Source organism: Molothrus aeneus, chromosome 9 (assembly GCF_037042795.1).
Source record: "Molothrus aeneus isolate 106 chromosome 9, BPBGC_Maene_1.0, whole genome shotgun sequence".
NCBI lineage: Eukaryota > Metazoa > Chordata > Aves > Passeriformes > Icteridae > Molothrus > Molothrus aeneus.
This window is the reverse complement of record NC_089654.1, coordinates 10176987-10197137: the sequence shown is the minus strand read 5'-3', so window position 1 is coordinate 10197137 and position 20151 is coordinate 10176987. Positions and strand designations below refer to the sequence as shown.

General features: G+C 49.8%; 1 protein-coding gene across 3 annotated transcripts in view; it reads left to right on the top strand.

Moving 5' to 3' along the window:
• Positions 1-20151, top strand: part of RNF220 (ring finger protein 220) — a 216580-nt gene that overhangs the window by 115099 nt on the left and 81330 nt on the right. For all 3 annotated transcript variants that reach the window (XM_066555595.1, XM_066555596.1, XM_066555597.1), the window contains one exon: positions 19601-19730. In XM_066555595.1, coding sequence (XP_066411692.1) covers positions 19601-19730 — 130 coding nt within the window. The remainder of the gene's footprint in view (positions 1-19600; positions 19731-20151) is intronic.

Here is a 20151-nt window from a genome sequence, read left to right as displayed (position 1 = left end):
CGGGCAGGCTCTATCCGTCAAACTGCGCGAGAGGGAGCGAGCGGAGCGCCTTCTCCTCTCCCCTGTACATCGGGGAGGGAGGGGGGGAAACAACCTGCCCGTGTGAGGGACTCGGTAAAAGATTGGTCCGAGATACACAATTAATCATGGCTCGCATCAATTTGCTTGATTTACTCCCTGGAGGGAGAAGGGGCGTAAACACGGCGTGTGCAGAGGCAGTGTGGAAACATAATGTGTCTGTCTATAGGAAAAACATTAACACATCATCCCCGTTGTGGGTGATTGATGGGGGAACGGGACAGGGACAGCCCAGAGCTGGCAGGGTGACAGAGAGCCAGGAGCTTGCCAGAAAGATGGACCCAATGGAGATGAACCTCAGGGGCCACCGGTCAGGGCAGGTGGCACTTGGCACACCTGACCCACCTTTCGGTGCTCTTCATGAGCTGGCAGCCCATTCCAGGTATCTCCCCCCACACTGCAAGCCTCTGGGTGAAGAAGGGAGGTGGGAAGGGAAGCTTCCAGCCATTCGCTATGTACAAGGCAGGTGCTTCAAGGTACAGATGTGTGAAATGTCCCCATCTTCAGGGTGATGCAGAATCCCAAGAAAAACTGCTTTTGCACATAAAAATCTCCAAGGCGTATTTTGTGTTCACTACCATGTCCTAAATAGGTGTCCATGCAGCTCAGTCTGCCTTACCCCCTGTGAATTCTTCCTGTAAATAATGGTTTTTGCCTGTCCCTGGAGGTGGGTGCGTTTCAGGATGAGATCCAAATGTGCAGAGCATGCTTGTGAAGCCCTTCAGTAGCCTTCAGGGCAGGAGATGCCGTAGCAATGAAAGATGCTGTTATTATTAGATCCCAAGCACTGGGTTGTGCCATCCCTTGATGGCTCTGGCGAAGAGGCTGACTTTTATGGAGAAAGTTACTGCTGTATTTACAATCCAAACCTCCTTGTAACCAGCTGCAGGGTGGAGGAGGAAATGCAGAGAGAGTGTGTGATGATTTAGTGTGTCCTTCTTGCATGCCTTTCAGCTAAGGAGCCTTTTCCCTCCTTCACCAGCCCATACTTGGCAGGGCTCTGTGATCACACCCCATGGACAAGGGGAGTGGGAGGAGAGGTTTAACCAAGGTCAGAATGGGGCACCAGGAGCCTGGAGACTCAAGTGCCAGACTTGTGTCTTCCTTGGTGAAATCTTTGTGCAAATCAATGGTACTCTGACTTTGTTGGGGCAAGCACTGCATTTCCCACTGGCTTTCAGGAGTGTCACCATGTTTGGAGGTGAATATGGGGGTTCATGAGAGCTCACTGCCATAAAGGAAATCTGGTATACCTGATAGGTATAGGGAATAACCAAGGTGATAGGAATACAGGAATATTGAGACAGCAACCTTCAATGTAAGGGTTGTTCAGGATGAGCTGATGCAGTTCACCAGTTCTTAACACCCAGACAGGCAAATTGCAGACCATGGGCTATTCCTATACTCAGCACCCTTCCTGCTATGAGCTGCCAATGCTTCCATATTTTCTCCCTGGTTAGCTAGCAGTGATGTTGGACAGGTTCACTCCTCCCCAGCCATGTGTGGCCCTTGGTTGGGACCTTCCTGCAGGTGCACCTGTCATTTGGGATCTGAATACTCATCAGTTTCCACATATGTGTTTCTTAACATGTCTAGGGTGGGGTTTAAAAGCTGGTCTTCCAGCTCTTCCACTGCCTTCCTGCATGGACTTTCCTTTAGCTGCACTCCAGATTTTCTACCTGGGAGGAAAAGATGCTCACACAGAGAGATCTATCACCCACAGACTACTGGACGGTGCTTTGTAAGTCAAAAATGGGTGAAACGTGTAGTCTGCCTGAAATAAAACATGGAGCTCTGTGGAATGATTTGAGTATCCAAATAGACTGTCCTTTATTGCCCTCCTGTTTGCAAGTCCTTAGGAGAAAAGCCTGCCTTGTCTGTCAGTCCAGCTATCAGTACAGTGCTTCAGACTGTTCCTATTTCTGATTCGTGCAGTATGAATTAAATTCTGAAAATTAGGACTCCTGCTGGGGGCTACTACCACCCTCAGGCAAATTCCCATCCCTCCTCTCTGATGTGCAGCACCAGCCCACACCTGATACACCCAGGAGCATCCCTCCTAGGAGCAGTTGCTGTCCCCAAAGCAGCCAGGCTGAGCTCAGGCAGGACCAGCTCCATGACCCACATTTCTGGGGTTGCTTATGGCTTAAATTTATCAGTTTAACTTAATTTTTTTCTCCCCTGATTTAGTTGCATCTGAAGAGGGGCTTTGTTTCATTTTATCTTGTGGAAATTACTCACAATTTTGTAGTGGCTGTTTAATATATATGTATATATATATCTATATGTATATGCTGGGTTTTACAGCCCATTTTTATCACCTTTTTATTATCTCGGGTCAAAAGCTTTACTGGGTTGCATTCAGGGAATTATGCAAACTAAGAGAAAATACCATAGCAAAACTATAGATTTTCTCATTAAACACTGCTTGGACATGTAGTTATTGTAGTAAAACTCTAGTAACTATTACAGGCCCTAATATAAAATTATAGTTTGACACCTCAGCGTGATTGGCCTTGCACTGCGGTTAAATTAACCCTTTCCATCCCTTGCCTGCTCACATTAAAGGCTTTTGCTGGAAGCTGGCAAGCTGGACTCAGTGGGCAAGCTGGGGTGGGTGTTTGAGGGCTTGGCCTGGGGCTGCAGCCATGACCCCTCTGTGGTCCAGTTCCAGCAGCTCCAGAGTGGCTTTATCCGAGCTATCAAAAAACCTCGCTCCAGCAAGAATTGAGAATAGAGACGTGATGGTTGAATAAAGGAGGATCCTGCAAGTCCAGGTGGATAAGGTCCAGCAAGGTAGGAATTTGCTGAAGTTTGCAGCAGTTTCTCATCCCAGAAATTGCTTTGTTCCTAGCGCCCAAGGACTGTGCAATTCTCCCTGCTCTGTGCACAGTGGATTTAAGGAGCGATAAGCATATTCAGCGACTTAATTATCTCAGACGAGATTTTCTTCTCAATTACACTCAAGTAAATCTGAAGTGATTCCATTCAAGTGGATGATCTTAGTCCACCCTTGTAAAAAGTAAAATCAGATAAAACATTGTCCATGCCTGTTAGTGAATCTCCACGCCTTTGCTGTATCACTGCAGTAATGGTGGGAGGTTTTGGGACCATCTGAAGCAGTGGCAGTCTGTGTTTAAAACAACTTGGATGGTCCAGCAGGGATGGGGACTATTTCCTTCTGATTGCCTGATTAACATTTTAAAACCATGTTGATAATAACCTGGGGTAGTGTGACAGTTCAGCAACTTCATTCGGGGGAAACACTTAATCATATTTATTATGTAAACACAGCTTGCCATGCCCCCATTAAATTATTAATAGTACCATTAACATATTTACATATAAATCTTATAGCAATTGATGGAAATGGCTCCAAGAACCTTGCGTTAGCTCTCTTTTTATAATGGATTCTCTTTGGAAATACCCATTTATTAAAGAGACAAAATATTAATTTTTTGTTAAATGTTCATGTCAAAAATGTCACCTTTGCAGTTTTGCAAATTGCCATTTATGCAAAACCTACTGGTTGGTATTTTCCTATCTTAAAAATGGCCTGTTTAAAAATATTGCTTCAATAGGAGCAGTTAAGGAGAAAAAGAATAAAGATATTTCAGTGATCTGGGCAAGATTTTTGCATTTTCATTAGTGATGAAATTGATAAGTTGAGCAAGACAAAACCAGGGGTTTGTTCCATCACTCCACACCTGGAGGTACCCTAAAATGTCTGGGGCTTAACCACTGAGCAAAACATACACAGTTCCTTTGGTATCCTGAAGGAAATAGGCAGCATGAAGGAAACAGAAGAAAGAGTGTAGAGGGTATGAAGGATTTACTGGACAAGATAAGGAGAAGAGGTTGGAGGGTAGGTTAGTCCTTCTCTGGTTTCTCCTCCAAATTCTGCATCTTTCCTAATCAGCCCTGCTCTGCTAACAAGCCTAATTAGGCTATATACTGTAATTCCTTAATACCTTCCAGGTAGCAGTATCCAAGGGTGATTCATTCTCAAGACTGCCAACTTTCACAAGTTTATCACAAGACTCTCAGGATTTTTTTTTTTAATTTTGCTTCTAATAGTTTCAGCCTCTGCAATGAAGTGATGGTATAAGAATCTCAGTTTTCCTTTAAATTAATGGAAAATGCACACTTTGAGCCCTGCAGTCAGGGCAGAAGGCTTAAGTATGTGCTCTGAGTCTGGTCCTTAAAGCATAGAAACCAGAGAGCAAAGACGAAGATAACTGCAGGGTGGTGGAGTTGTAGGCTAATTTAGGTTGAAAGAGGCCTAAGGAGGTCACAGTACATTTAATTTCTGGTGCATCTGATACTTAAATGGCATTTTCCTTTAGCATTTTTAGTATTAAAAATAATAAGGCATAGCTCACAGTTTTGTGTGAACTGTGTATTCCATACCATATGGTGAAGTACAAACCTCCACTGAGAGCCCTCCACTGCTCCCACAAACATCCCACACTGGCAGGTCTGAGCTGAGCAGGGAGGGATAAAACCAGTTTGCTGGGAAGGAGCCATAACTGGGACCTGCAGGGGACCTGGCAAGGGGCTCCTGTCCCAGCTCTGCTCAGGACACATGACCTTGGCAAGCTGTGCCTCCCTCCCACACCACCCTGTTCCCACCTGAATACAGGGCTGAGCAAGGCACTTTCCCTTCTGGGGAATTATTGGAGAATTAGACCTTATTATGGTAATGCCGGAGCCAAAGAAAGACGGAGGAAGCATTACAAAGGGTTTTTTTCCCTTTCTCAATTAAATGAATGTTCTCCTAACCCATCGTGCCCAGCCCTCGTGTGTGCTGTTACAATTGTCTCTAAAAACTCTGTCTGATTTTTCAAGCAATTTCTCACGAAACAGGCACTTTCAGAAAAATCATAAGAAAGCAATCGTTTCAAATTGGTCATTTGGGACTCAAATTACTAATCTAATACATTTTTTATTGAGGGTTCCTGAAAGGTTCCATAAAACACAGTCTTTGAAGCTGCCCAAACTTGCCAGCCTCCCAGTTTGACAAATCGAATCCAACAATCCACTTTGCAGCTCAGGTTTAGGGCTCAGAAAGCTGCCACCGAAATAGCAGCATTTATATTTCTCTATCAATAGTGCCTATCTGGTCAGATTTTTAAATTCCCTGAGGTGTTGTGTTGATTTTCTTTTGCCTGTGCTGGATATTTTTGCCTGTGTCCAAGCTGCAGTGCTCATACTGGGGATATTGATGGGGGAGGTTGACCTGGAATCTGCTCCTGAGCATCGTGTCTGGTCCAGCTCAGAAGAGCAAGCAGGACAGAAGTTGACAAAGGCAAGGAGAGAACTGGGAGCCAGAGACTGACTTTTTTTCTTTTTTTTTTTTTTTAATGTATAGAATTTGTATTATTTATTATATTTTGGGGGGTTATTATTTATAATGTTATTTATGTTTCTCTTGAGGAATAGATGGGACCACTTTAGCAGCAGAGCGCTGTGCACAGTCCCATTGAGCTTAAAGGCTGAACAGAGAAGGAAACTAAAACATGAAATTCTGATCTTCTCTCTAGGAATGAGGGCTTAAAGCACAGCAAGATTAATGAGATCAAACAGTCAGTCTCTGGTCCTGAGTTCCTGTGTCATGTCATGGCCACAAAGCCATACTCCCCTCTTTGCACCAGTTTTTTGGGAAAGAGGGGTAGTGCTGACCCACTTCCCAGTGGCCATTCATGGTTACAAAGTGTCAGCCTCCTCACACACAAGGCACTAATCAAAAAAATGTTAATTATTGTTTTGACAGATGCTGAGGGGCGTCTGAGTGCTGCCTTGAGGTACACCCCCAAAAAAAGCGTCTCTCTGATCAGGTCTAATAAAATCCAAAATAAAACTCCATGGGTTGAGAGCCAGCTCCTTCTTTAAGCTGGAGAGACAGCATCCAGCAAGGAAAATCTAGCAGTTCGAGGCCAACACCAGCTCAGCCTGCCAAGACCCCAACCAAAATTGCTTTTCCCCTTGAAGCTCTGGTGGCAGTTTTTCTTTTGCAAGATCTGCCAGTTGGGAGAAGGCAGAAATGTGGTTTTGGGGAGGATTTTCAAGCAGTGTCTGCTTCTTGGTTCCGCCAGCACAAGAGTGCAGAAGGGAGAGGGAAGGAGTGGGGGAGCTCAGGAGAGAGACAGAGGAAAAGCTGCTTGGCTTCAGACAGAGATGGGGATGGAGAGTTTGGGAAGTGGGGCATTACCTCTGCCTGCAGCAGCACCCACAGAAGCACAAGGCTCATGGAGCAGGGGTTAGTACAGCACTGATACTCAGACCTGGCAGCTTGGTGTGAATTTCCCCCCCTGAGAGGAGCCATGCAAGCAGGAAAGGAGACTTCCCTGCCGATGCCACTGCACCCAGACTACTCCTTGCCTTGCAGCTCATAGCATCCTCTGGCTGTGTGGCTCCCTTGGTACCGATGTGGCTGTCTCAGTGCTGACACACTCCCCTCTAATGCCTCCAAGGGGGGCTGTTACTATTTATTGGGTTAGCATATAGTTTTCTGCTGCCATTTCAGCTTTACTGTGAGGATAATGCACAATGTGTAGTTAAAAAGTAGAGCAGGGATTGCTTTCAAGCCAAATGTGGTAGTTTTGGGTGTCAACTGGGACTGCATTGGAGTGGGGGATGCAGTGCAGGAGAGGGGTGAGGATCAGGGCAAAGAGAAGACAGTCCTGGTCTTGGTAGCCTCCAGGAGAGTAAGTGACAGCTACAGTGACTGCCCATCTTGGGAGGGAACAGCAAGGGTCTGAGCAGGTCAGGACTCAGAAAGAAAAAGAAACCTGGACTTTCAATACCTTTCCAATGCTCCTCCACATCCCCTCAACCTAGCAAAGACATTTTCTCGTGCACTAGCCAAGGCAGCCTGGGGTATGGGGCTGAGGCTGTCCCTGTGCCCAAAAGCTGTGCCTGTGCAGGTCTGGACTGCGTGTGAAACACCAGATCCCAGCAGCAGATTAAGAGGCTGAAGCATCAGGATGTGTCCCCACTTTGTGCTGAGCATCTCTCTCAGGGGAGGGAAGGCTCTTAGGGCAGATTTCACCTTGTGCTGAGGGGTCAGCAAAAGACTCCCATGCCACTTAAATCCCACTTAAGTACTTTGCACTGGGGTGAAATTAACTCTCTCCACAGAATAAGCCATCAAGAAAAAGTGATCTAAAAATCTACGCTGGGCCACAACCGAGCCACGCTTCTGTTAGCAGGTAAAAAAATATTTCCCATCCTTAGAGTTAAATGAGCCAATAGTTCAATCACAGAGCGAAAAGCAGCCATAGAGACAGGGATGCTGAGTGCCTCAGGTATTGGGAATCTATGCTAGGAATCACAATAAGGAGGACTCGCCTGTGTTCTCTGTGTTTAGCAGCAGTGCTATTCAACAGCCTATTTGCAAATGCCATCTTCCAAAGTCCTTTTCTCCCCCCTTGTTAAAGTTGCAGCGATAATAGGGCAATTACAGTGCAATAAGCTAAACGCAATCCATTAGTGGCATCACAGCCATTTTTAGATCTTGGGAAAAAAAATCAAAGCTGTTTAAGTTTTCTTATTATGCACATTAAAAGGCAGGCAGCAGGGTCTGATCAAAGACACCACCACCCCTGTGCTCCCCCCACCCACCTCCTGTCCCTGCGCCTTGCCCCCCCTCTGTTCATTAGTGGTCACAGCTGTGCAGTCAGCCAATTACTTGGGAATAATAAGTACATTTTGCAGTAAATTAAATATTAATTAGTCCTTGGCAGGTTGTTTTGGGGTTTTTTCTCTTCATTTCCCTCTCTCCACCTGAAAACAGTGGAAAGGATGTGACACTGCTATGGCCTGTGTCAGCATGTGGGTGAGAGTGGGGGAGGCTCTCCTCCATCCCTGGGCTCCTTCTCCTCCAAGCTGGCTTGCAGCAAAGTCTCTCCTGCTCTTCCTAGAGGGTTCACTGCTGCTGGACCAGGATTTGCAAACACATCCTCAGCTTGGACAGTACCTTCTTCCAGCCTGGGTGTATCCCATCTCTGGCTGGCTTCCCATCCTGCATACTCCACTTGGGCACTTAGCTCTCCAGGCAGAGCAGCATCCGTGACTGCTTGTGATGTGTATGTGAGGCCTCATCCTGCCCTGCTCCTGCACAGGACCCCAACCCAGACAGTGTGTGGTGTTCCAAGTGATAAGGGAGAAGAGTAGTACCTGGCCAGGGGTTCAGAGGGTCCACCCAGGACTCTGGGGACAGAATGATCTAATTTGGATTTCTCTAATCCCCTGAAAGTCAGACTGCCTCGAGCAAGTGCAGACCCTGGGAAAAAAGCCCTGTAGAGAGTAGTCAGGTGGAGCCCAGAGCAGATCCCAAGCACAGATCTGCTGGGACAAGCGATTCCTGAAAGTGAGCCAGGTGAGCTAATTTTTATGTTCTCAACTTATCAGCATGTATTACAGTTTAAAGAATGAATGCAGTGGAAATAAAAAATGGATGAAAAGAGCAGCTAAGCTTTGCATAGGAGGGATGAGAGCCTGACGTGGAGGGAAACCTGTCCTTGCTGTGGAGTGCCCCAGAAGCACTGGGAGTCTGGCACAGGAGTCCCTGGGAACCCTCAGCAGTCAGGACAGGAGGGGCAGATGCTCTGGTGGCTCACCCATTCCCTGCTGGCATACTCCAATTGGAGCTGCTGTCCCTGTCACCTGACCTGTGCCTCCCTAAAGTGCAGCATTACTCCTGCTGCCTGTGGCCAGACAGGAGGCTGGAAACAGGCAGATGGAGTCTTAACATCCAACTCACCACCCATCCTTCGTCCTTGCCACCAATGTCAGTGTGAGCAGAGAAGAGGGCATTTTGTGCTCCTTTTCCTTACAAATGTATTACCAAGAGTTTCTGGAGCAGAATGAGCTGTGCTAGCAAAGGCAGAGTAATCTGTGCCTGTTGGCAGATCCCAGGGTAAGAGGTTCCACTTGTTCAGCTCTTGGATTTACACTTTACTAAACGGCTCTGTGGGCTGCCTTGTGATGTACCGTGCACGACTTCGCCCCTAGGTGCTCTTGAGTGCAATTAAGTTGTGGGCTTTTTTTAATGTAGCTTGACAATATGCAGGTTAGGTTTGTATTTTATTTACAGCTTTTACTTGGGGACCAATAAAACCCCAGCTGGCTAATGTGAGAGCTAAAACTTGCATCTCGCTCTTTGCCTTGGATATCTTTTCTATGGTAAACTATTTATTTGTGTTTCATCTTGCACAAGCTCCTCTTTCCATGCTGAGAAGCCAAGAGCTCCAGGGGCTCTTTGAAGGCTATTTGCTATAGGATAGCAACTGGAATTCTCTTTAAACATCCGTGTCTGCTTTGTCCTATAACTGGCCTCTTGGTGTCAACACACAGTTTTGTGCGAGTTTCCTGTGCAAAGCTAACATTTGCATGTTCCCCTGGCAATTCTGCTTCCAGATCCCTCTTGTTCAAGCATATCCCATCATTTATTCTTGCAGGAATGAGCAGCAGTTACTCCACGTGCCAAATCAGAGGCAGCACCAAGGCCTCTTTAAAAAGGAAGATTTAACTGGGTTGGGAATGACCACTGTGCTGCTCGTGTAGGAGGAACGTGCTGTGTGACCTATGTGTCCAGTCAAAATGGTCCACATTTGGATTGCAAGTATGTGGTCCTCTATCTCTGAGCTCCAGTCTTTCATCACACAATTAAAGTGCAACAAAATCTTTTGCAAAATCCCAGTGCATTTCACTGTCGGGCCATCAGACATTTCCACCTATGAGCATCCCCCAGACACTGACCCTGGCATGCCAGCAGAACCACGCAAAGGGTGAGATGGCACCAGGCTAGTGACACAAATCATGCTAAAAATGCCAAATAGCTGTGTTTACATGCATTCACAACCCAAGGGTCGTGCTCTTGCCATGAAAAGGGAGATGAACCCTGGTGAGATGGGAGTGATGCTCCCAAGGATGCCTCTGGGAGGGAAAGATCAAGAACTGTTGCTCATAATGGCACTGGCTGCTAAAACAGTCAAAATAATCAGGGGGTGGGAAGGATGCTGAGGGGACAGATGCAGCTGGGTGATGACTGCCTGTCATTTGCTGGTGCATCTTCCCAGTGGCACCCCAACGTGCCCATTCTCCCTGGGGTGTTACAGGGCTTCAGTGTGTGTACCCTGACATCCAGCCCCTCTTTAAACCCCAGCAGTGGTCGCTGTTACATGGATCAAAAAGGCCAGCACGAGCTCTATGAAGACACAGAAGGGAAAATATTTTCTTTCTCTCCAGTGTTATTTTTCACTCCTTCTCTTTCCATTTCTGCCATCTCATGACTCTCTAAATTCATGGGAGCTCTTCCTCAAGGTGAAATGAAGGCTCTGGGCTGCATTTGGTAGCGCCGACAGCAGGGGATGAGGGTCAGGGAGGGTTAAGCAGGGAGGGGGCAGTGCAACAAGGCGGCCTGATCTAGTGATTAAACAAAGGGATTCAGCCAACATGTGTAAAATTAAGTGATCAAGAGTTGATTACAGAGTGCATTGATTGTGTACTGATGGATTAAACAGAGTCGTGCTCGGGATGCGATTTTCCGAGCCGGGCACGAAAAGCACAGGCAATTGACGTGTTGGCCAGAAGGACCCGCTTCTCCCAATCCCTGGCTTTTATACATTCTCCGGATAAATCTGCAGAGAGGCCCATGGAATTATAATCGATTATCCATTTCTCAAAGTCACTTAAGGGCCCTGAGCTACAAGCTAAAGTGCCGGTGCTGCGAAGAGGCATTGGGTATGCGCCGGCATGTGCAGGTGCTGGCGCGAGGGGAAAATGTGGCAATGACCCTGTGTGCTGCAAGCTGATGAATCTATTTTCTTGTAGGAAATAGTTTTGACAGTTCAATATCTGTGTTTTCGATATGTGCCCCACACATCCCCAAGGGAGGAGAGGAGAGGAGCTGGAATGTGGCAGGGAGGGAGTGGGTGGGAGGTAGGGAAAGTACTCTACCACATCACCCCTTGGAATTATAGGTGTATCAGTATATCACCAACTTCACAGACTGCCCTCCAAGTCAAGGGCATTGGAGCAGCATGGCTGCTTGCAAGTGTCTTCTGCAGCCAGGATGGGGCTGGAGCCCCTCTTGGGGTACCTCCCTGGGCTGTGGGGGGACCCTCAGCATGGCCCAGCCTACTGGCGGTGGGATGGTTCCTAGGCTCTTGTTTCACTGCCAGTGGTGAAGGCAAAGATTCATTTCCAGGCTGATCCTCTCTCAGGATGCAGTCAGGTCCTTTGCTGAGAACTCAAAGGAGGAGGCAGGTGGGGCTGAGACAGCTGAGCAGCTGCAGCCTGGTGCAGGATCATCCTGCGTGTTTTATAGGGAGCTGGATGTGATGGTGGAATCAAGCTGGGGGGAGAAACCCCTGCAGGTTTTCCCCAGACCCAGTTGCAGGGCTGTTCCTCCCTCTTTCAACTGTATCCCTGTTTCTGCTACAGATTAAGCAATCGAGGCCCAAAACAGGCCCCAAATGTGTCCAGACCTCAGACCCCAGCTCTTGTACAATCTCCCAGCCAGATACTTGGCATTTAAAGAAGGTGCTTTGCTCCAGGTCTTTCCACCCCAAGAGCTGATGCAGAGCATGGATAGTTAAGGCACACTTTGGCAATGTAGCTACACAGTTGCTTCTCTCCACCCTCTCCCACCAAGCCACCAGAAAGTCCAGGTTGGGTAACTCGTCCAACCAGCGACAAGAGGTGGCCCTTGTAACAGCAAACAGGGCCAGAGGCCAGGCACATTGGTGGATGTTGCCTCACTACTATGTGCTGGGAAGTGTCTTCTCTCCCAGTGCCTCATTTTGCAAGTCCCACAGAGGAAGGACTGGCCATGGGCCACAGAGTCTGCAGAACTGCAGGCATGATCCCGGAGTCCCAGGGGCTCTGGGGGGCTTGTCCACAGCCTGGCCAGTCTTGGGTGCCTGGTGTAAAAAGACCCATGGGATGGAGGGCAGCTCAAGGATGGGGGGCAATGAGGTGCATCATGTCCCAGGAGATCCCCCAGGATGGAATGCAGAGCTGTAGGATTCCCTCAGGAGTGTTTCTGCCGTGCCTGTTCACTGAAGTCAGGGACCCTGACTGATGCTGGGGAGACCCAGCTGCTCCCCAGGACTTGTATGTTTGGGAGATGAACCAGTGGGTTGAAGGAAACTCCAGTTTCATTCCAAGAGCAGAAGATGGACGGCAGCAAGAAAATCTAACTCCATGGTTGTGAGCTTTTCACAACTCATACTGGCACCCATCAGAGAATCTGGAGCAGAGAAGGAATCATGTCTATCCTTGGCCCCTGCTGACCTCATTTGGTCGATCTCCAGCCCAGTGAGGGGTGTGGCTGGGCACTGTAGTGCTTCCTTTGGAGAAGCCTGTGTGGGCAGGCTGCCCAGCTGTGAGCTGGAAGAGAGGAGGACAGGGAAGGAGTAGTGCAACACCTTCCTTCACTTGCTCTCGGTGTTTCTCTATTTTCCTCTTGTGAAACCCAGGGAAGTGTTTCTGCTCAGTTCGGCATCCCCACATGGTGCAGCACCATCAGCCTGTCCCAGTCCTCCTCTTCCTCTCTCCCTTCCAGGTCCCTGTCATGCTCTCCCTTTCCAGCTCTCCCGGCAGCCTGCGTCCCTCTCATCGGGGATTCATTGTCTTGTCAGCCTCTAGTTAGCCGGCATGCGTACGAATCATAAATTACCCCGCCCGGGCCTCTGCTATGCTTCAGCACAGACAAAAAAATTGCACTCCATCACCGTGTCTCCCGGCTTTTAGTGGTATTGATCAATGCTGCTCCCTTCCCGCCCCCCCCCTTTTCATTTTAACCGAGCCGGTTAAGTGCCGTATCTTATTTTGTGCTGGGACAAATGAAAAGAATATTAGCAAGGGCTGAAATATATCTCTTTTTTATCTCTCTGCTACTTTTTTATTGAATCTTTCTGAGTAGGTGGCTTTCCGCAGGATGACAGCCTCATGACAGGCTCCTCATTAGAGCTGAGACAGTAATTGTGATGCATTTCCCTGCGCGGCCTTTTCACTTCTCCCCCCCCCCTCCTGCCTTCCCTCCTCTCTCCCTTTCCCCTGATTTGTAAAGTGATTGGATGTACAGACTCACTCCGTTTCTTAAATTATTGCCCAGCTCAATCCATCTTCACTGCCCCACACTGGGCAGCCGTGATCTCCGCAGATGGAGAGCCAGGGTGGGATCACAAGGGGCTCCTCACCTCTCCTGCTGCCAGGCTGCCACTGGCCATGAGAAACACGGTGCTGGACCCAACGGGACCTGCAACAGCCTCTGAAGAGCCCAGGGTGCTGTTCAAACATGCATTTTTCCTGAGCAACCCATGGAACCAGCCTCAGCTGGGGTTTACTGCATGGCAGCAGTGCTGCACCAGTTTACACCAGTCCTGTCCAGTGTCCAGCTTGTCTGGACAGGCAGCTACAAGAACAACTCTTTCTTTGGAGGGAAATCAATATTTTAGCAAGCTTTTCTGCCTCAGATCCCTCTCTAGTTTTTACTCTCAGGAGAAGCAGGTGTATTTTCTAAGCTGCTTGGCAGCCTGGGCACCTTAGCAGGGAGCAGTGTCAGGGATCAGGCTCTTGGTGGGGATGCAGCAGTCTGAGTACAGGTATTCTCTGTGACCCAGTTTGTTCATGGGGTTGCAGAGGTCCCCTGTCTCTCTGTGTCTCTATGTGTTTTATAAACCCTAGGTGTATAGAACAAGCTGTCACTCATCCCTGTGCCTCTCTTTGCTGGATTCAAGGCAGGACTGGCTCTGTGCTGGCCAGGCACAATCCAAGTCCAGCTTCTGTTGGTGGCCTGCAGCATCTTTGTGCTGTGATGCAGGAGTGATTCCTCAAAAATACTTTCTTACCTGAATAGCCATTTTTTCAGACCTCTGCCACCTTCCTGCCTGCACAGATGTCCAAAAGGCACGTGCTCCAAGGGAGGTCTGCTCAGTGCTGGGTGATTCCTCAGTTGGCTGGATGTGCTTGCTGCTCTGTGGGGTGTTTGCAGAGTTAAGTTGTCCTGTGGATGCAGTCATGGCCAGACACTGAACCCAGCCACAGCACTCAAGCCTGGAGTCACCTCACTGCCTGTCACTGTCTCTGGCACCAGGATCTCCACTGCCCTGTGCAGAGCAGCTGCAGCAGGGGCCAGATCCAGGGCACCCCATCCTGGGCAGAAAGTTGAGGTCTGCATCCCTGAGCCAGGCAGGAGCCTGAGGAATGGGAAGGCCCTGATGGAAGGAATGGGAGGTGCCCTGACCTCACCTGCAGGTTTTTGGGTGCCTATACGTTTTGGTACCAACCTGCAGGATCCAAGGCAGTGCCCAGCAGGCAGGATGCTACTCCATGGGGACAGCATGGGTTATTTACACCAGTAAATAACAGGGAGATGGGAGAGCAATCATCAACATTATTCTTGTTCCCTTGCTTTACTACCATATTTTTTTTTGCCTCTTCTGTTATTCTGGAGGGCTCTGCACTAACACTTGAACCATCTCTGCCTTGAGCCACTGTTGTCATCTCCCCTCCTTGGCTGCCACTTACTACCAGGGCTCTGTGAGCCTCATCAGTTGTGGCGTGGGCTCACCAGGAGAAGAGTGAGTGTTTTGCTATTTCCAAGCTAATATGGGGCTTTCTTTGAATTATTGTTTTTTGAGCTGGAAGGAAAGGAGGCTTGTCACACAAGATACCTGCTATCAGTACACAAATAACAGCAAGCCCATCATCGAATGGAAAATAATCGCCGCGGAAAGCGAGTTGCAGAGCAGCCGGAGGGATTATTACAGGAGCTGGCAGTGGCAGTGCTGTCAAGGAGCCTGTGTCAGCACTTCCATTACCACCCACCTGGTTTAGCACAGCCCCCAAAGCAGGGCACAGGGCCACAGGGCCCCAGCGTGGGGTCATTTCTATTCAGAAGAGTTTCAGATCAACTGGCTTTGATTTGGTTTAAAAGATGGAGTGTTTAAGAGGGAGAGAGCAGAAATAGGAAGGTGAAATGGAGGGAGGCATCTCAAAGAGGGGGGGTTTGGTACTCAGAGAAGTGGAAAAGAGTTTGAGGTAGGAGAGTTGGGACTGAAGAGTTGGTCCTCATGGGAGTAAGGTTCAGCTGATCACAAGGAGGGACAGCATGGGGAGCCACAGGTGGCACTGCCTGTGCCACCCTCAGCAGCAGTTCCTGGGGAGGCACCTGGCTGTGCATCAGTGCAGATGAGCAGTGCAGTTATAGACTATTTATTTCATTCATTTGGCAACTTGCTGAGCTCCTGTGCAGAGGGAGCCCTTATGCCTTGTAAACTTTGCTCACTGAGTGATGGGAGCATTGTTTACTCTGTGCTGCGTAGTGGTGAGGGGCTGTATACACCCTGTGCTGTCAGCACTGTTGGTGGGCTGGGTTCTTTGGGCTTTTTACTTATATGCTGTTCAAAAGAGTGGTTCATTCTGCTTGTGAGGCAAAGTTCTGCCTTCCAAGTGGCACACTCCCACCCTGCAGTGCTGTCAGGGCACAGGTGCAGGGCAGGAGCATGTCACTTGGAAGGCAGAACTTTCCCTCACAAGCAGGGGTGACTTCATGGCTCCACGCCTACCTTGTGTCCCCTGAACCTGAGCCCAGCTCCCAGCCTGGAGCCCATTACCAGCTGCTTTGCAGTGAATCAGACCTTTCCCAAGGGAGTTATCTTGGATCCATATCAGTGTCACTGAATGAAGGATCCAGCCCTCTATCCCTAGTGGGATCAGGAGGGCTTGGTCCAGTCCCTTCCTGGGCTGGGATCCATTTGCAGATGCCCTCCAAAAGAGCCTGTGGACAAATTCCTCCACACAGGGGTGCATCTGCGTACTGAGCACTGTGCTTTCAGAGCAGGAAATATTCGGTTTCAACACTTGGAGTTAAACATTTCCGCGGAGCCCGGGAGACCGTGCAAACAGCGGGAGCACCAAAGCTCTGCCTTTTCATCTCTCTGGCACTGGCGAGCGGGGGGTCGGCAGCAAGGGAAGCACGGCAGAGCTGCGGAGGGTAAACACTGGAGCCGAGCCTACCGAGTAACCAGAGAGTGAAGGGGAGAGAGGGGCAAAGAAAACAAAAACACAGCTGCCAAAAAACAAAAGCCTGAAAAGAGCCATTCAGTGTCTCCCAGGAGCGGGTTTGGCACAGGGCAGGGAAGGATAAGCAGGGAGCAGGCGTAGGTCCCCCCTGCTCAGGGATATGGGCCCTTTGTTTTGCCCTGGGCAAATCAATGCCCTCTACTCCATCCAGAGGGGTGAGCATTTACACCCCAGCATGATCCAGCCATACACATGATGTAGCATCCTTTGTTTGCTCCTGGATATCAGGGTGTCCCTGCTCTGCAGAGGAGAGGTGGGCTGTATGCATCTCTCTCCACCCTGGTGTTCACAAACAAAGCCTGAGGACTTGCCATGCCCATCCTCTCCTTCTCACAACCCAGCATCCTACAGCCTGGAGATGGGTACCACTGCCTGGAGCAGGTCACCACAGCGTGGGTGTGTGCCAGGCTCTGGGCATGCTGCAGATCTGGAAGCTGCTGATTTGGGGAGACGCATTCCAGGAGAAGCCTGTGTTGCACTGCAGGCCTGCAGCGGGTGCCACAGACCTGGGGAGGCTTGCGTAGGTGTCCTCCTGGCACGGGAGAGGATCCCTCCTTCCTGCCTGTCAGCTGCACTTAGCCCTGCTCCTGTGAAAGCGAGCTGTCAGCTCCCTGGGCTAGGAGCCGGGGCTGCTTCTGCCTCCTGCTTTGCAATCTGTACATCAGGGACTTGGCTGTGTGTCCCGGTTCTTGTCCTCCTGCCCCTCTGGAAGCCCTTGTTTCAGTGCAAGCACCAGCCTCCCGCACTCACCCGAGCAAGGGGATCTTCCCCGGCTGTCATGGGGATGTGGAGTGACAGCTGTCACATCCTTCCTTGGCACAAATTTATCATTGGTGTAGCTGTTGGGTAAGGCCACTGCTGCTCATTTATCCTGCTGGCCTGGGCTGGGGTTGGGAGCACCCATGGAAGAGAGCAATGCTTCTTCCCATGGCCTGAGATCCCTCCTGGTTGCCCCAACCATTGAAATCCAAAGTCGCCTCTGCGTAGGAATATGCACCCCCTGCAAGAGTACCAGAGAACAAGCAGGGCACGAGGGCTTGGGTGTGCAGGAGGTTAAACATCCCAGCAGTCTGGTGTACCAGCTGGTCCCAGCAGGGGACCCCGACTGTGCAGCCTGACCCAAGGCTGCCAATCCCAGTTCTGTGGTCCAGGACAGTCCATCACCTCCTCCAGCAAAGAAACATCTCTGGGCTCCCTGTGGAGCAGAGACACGGGGATGCCCAACCTCTGTTCCACCCTTTGGTGCTGCTGAGAGCATCCCAGCCCCAGCAGCCACAGATGTGGATGGTGATGGGGGCTCGTGGGCCCCAGGGCAGTGCCCTGGGCCAGGAGTGGGGGTGCAGCACAGCAGGGTGGAGGGCAGCCTGTTTACCCATCCATCTGTACACCCCACAGCAGGGATCCAGCAGGATTTCCCGTCCCTCAAAGGCTGCCTGTTTATTTTGGGAGGGAGACTCAGACAGCTCCATTGTTTTGCTGTGAAGTTGGGGTTATAAATAGCAGGTGGTCGGGGACGCTCCTGGGCTATTTTGGGCCCCCACTAGACAAAAGTGGAAAAGCTCCAAGAGGAAGATGGAATTACTGAAATGCCGACCTTTCCCGCAAGGGTCAGCAGGAGCTGGATGTTTGGGTTTGGGCTGGATTCTGGGCATTATTTAAACATGAGGCAAGGAGGAGAGAGGAAGATGTTCCAAGTTGCATGGGCTGCATGCTGCCAAAAAACAGTGTGTCCTCCCTGGCAGAACGGTGGTGGGAATGAGGGTCCAAAGCACCTGGGATCTGCCTGGGAGCCTCTGGGAGTGGCCCAAGTCCAGAGGAGAGACCAGTCAGGTTTTCCTCCTGGCTTTGCAAGTAGGAGAGTTCCCAGTGGAAAGGGAAGCTGGGAAGGTAAGGAATGCACCCTAGCACTGGCCTCCCCCAACTTGCCCCTTATGCCTCAGTTTCTTCCGTCTCCTATAGAGGTGCTGAAGAAAAGGGTAGGTAATATTCCAGTGACAGCCCTGCTTCCACCAAGCACTTACATTTTGTCCTGCTGAAGGGCAAAGATAAGCCAAGGTGACACTCAAACTTACTTCAGACCCTTTCTCTTGTTAAATGCTTGTGCCAGGCAGTTATACAGGGAGAAGCAGGGACCCAGTAAAGCTGCTCACACCAATGTTTTATCCTTTGAGAAGGTCTATTCCTTTAATGGGGATTAATTTAACTGGGCTCCACCATCATTAGGAACCATAAAATGGCACCTTTTGGCTCCTGATTGGAAGGCCGCATTGCACACAGCCCCCTCGTATCCAGCACCGGCTGCTTTATTGTGCATTACTGCCTCTCACTCAGATTTAACCAATTTGATCCATGTCTAATACATAAATAAATAATCCAGCAGGAGGGTTCATGCTGGATGACAACAGGCAGCTATAAAGCACGTTTCTCCCTGTCAGAGCCATCTGAGCCAGGCTCCGCACGCCCTCTCATGAGCAGAGCTGCTAGTACAGCTGGGAGAGGGGGCCTGGGGACCTGAGGGCTTCCCTCTTTTATGGGAACTTCATTGTTTGCTTTAGAGTTTTATTTTATGTTAAATAGACGCTGTATATTCCTTACAGAGGGAGCAATAAAGTTTCTGAGCTGGAAGAAATTGGCTTCAGATCAGGGAGTGAACCAGGGAGATGTGGCTGGGCAGGGAAGCAGAAGACAGGATTGAGAGTAAGGAGGGTGTGAGGAAATGCAGCGCTTGCAGATCTGCCCCAGACACTCAACCCAGCTAGGGATTAGGGTACACAGGCAGCCCCAAATCTCACCCAGGGGTGATACAGCCCCAGGGGCCCAGAACTCTGGGGTCTGGAGCTGCTGGTGGTGCAGGGGGGACAAGAGGCCTCAGCCCAGCCCTGGGAAAGGGTGAGCAATCCTGGGTGAGCATCTAGACCTGCTCCCAGTGCATCCACAGCCTCACACCACGGGTTTTCCTCTGCTGCCCAACATTGTGTGCCCATGGAGATTTACTCTGCCCTTCATAGGGAGGATCATCTGACCCACCCAACTTCAGGAGTGTCAAGGAGGATAAAGATGGTTCTTTATAATGAGTTAATAGCAGTGTTGAGTCAACCATCTGCTCCAAGTCATGTCACCTGAACCTCAAATGGGAAGCTGGGTTTGCACAGGGGCACTTCCAGAATGTGGCTGTTGCTGCTCTCCCTGTAAGACTGGAGGGCCCACAGCCAGGCTTGGGATGCTCTCGTGTCAGTTGCTGAGCCATTGCAGAAGAGAGCCAATCCCTGCCCCAGGCACTGTAGGATGGGGAGAGGATTAGAGATATACCATCAAAAAATCCCTGGATTACAGTCCTCTGCTAGGACAGGAACCAAAGCAGAGCATGGACAATGCTGATGGCAGCTGATCTGAGCTAAAGCTTTTTCCCTTCTTTTCCTTCTCACAGGCAAAAAGAAAGCAACTTTGTTTGACAGCCAGGCTCCAATCTGCCCCATCTGCCAGGTCCTTCTTCGCCCTGGGGATTTGCAGGAGCACATGGAGCAGGAGCTGGAGAAGCTCACACAGCTGAACATCAGGTAAGCAGCTCCCTGGGGTCCATCAGCATCCCTGGGGGGCTGGGGCACCTGCATGGGGCAGAGAAGATGGTGGTACCCACAGCTACAAGATGTGGGGGATCTAGCGCTAGCCAATGGGACAGAAACATTTCCCTGGAGTTCACTGCAATGGTAAAGGCAGGCAGAAATTCCTCCTGGAGGTCACAGACATCCCTTTTCCTGGCGACGTGTGTGTAGTGAGCAGTTCTCATTTTGCTGACATCCTGTGATGGAGCAACCCTGCAGCATTGGTGCACACTGCTCCTCAGCTGCCTTCAGCTTCCTTCTGCTACCCTCAGTGCAAAAAAGTCACCTATTAAAAAAAAAAAATTGCCTTTTAACTGCTAGCAGTTATTTAGGAAATGGCTGCAGCCAAGGGTTGGCAAATCCCTGCCCCTGCCTT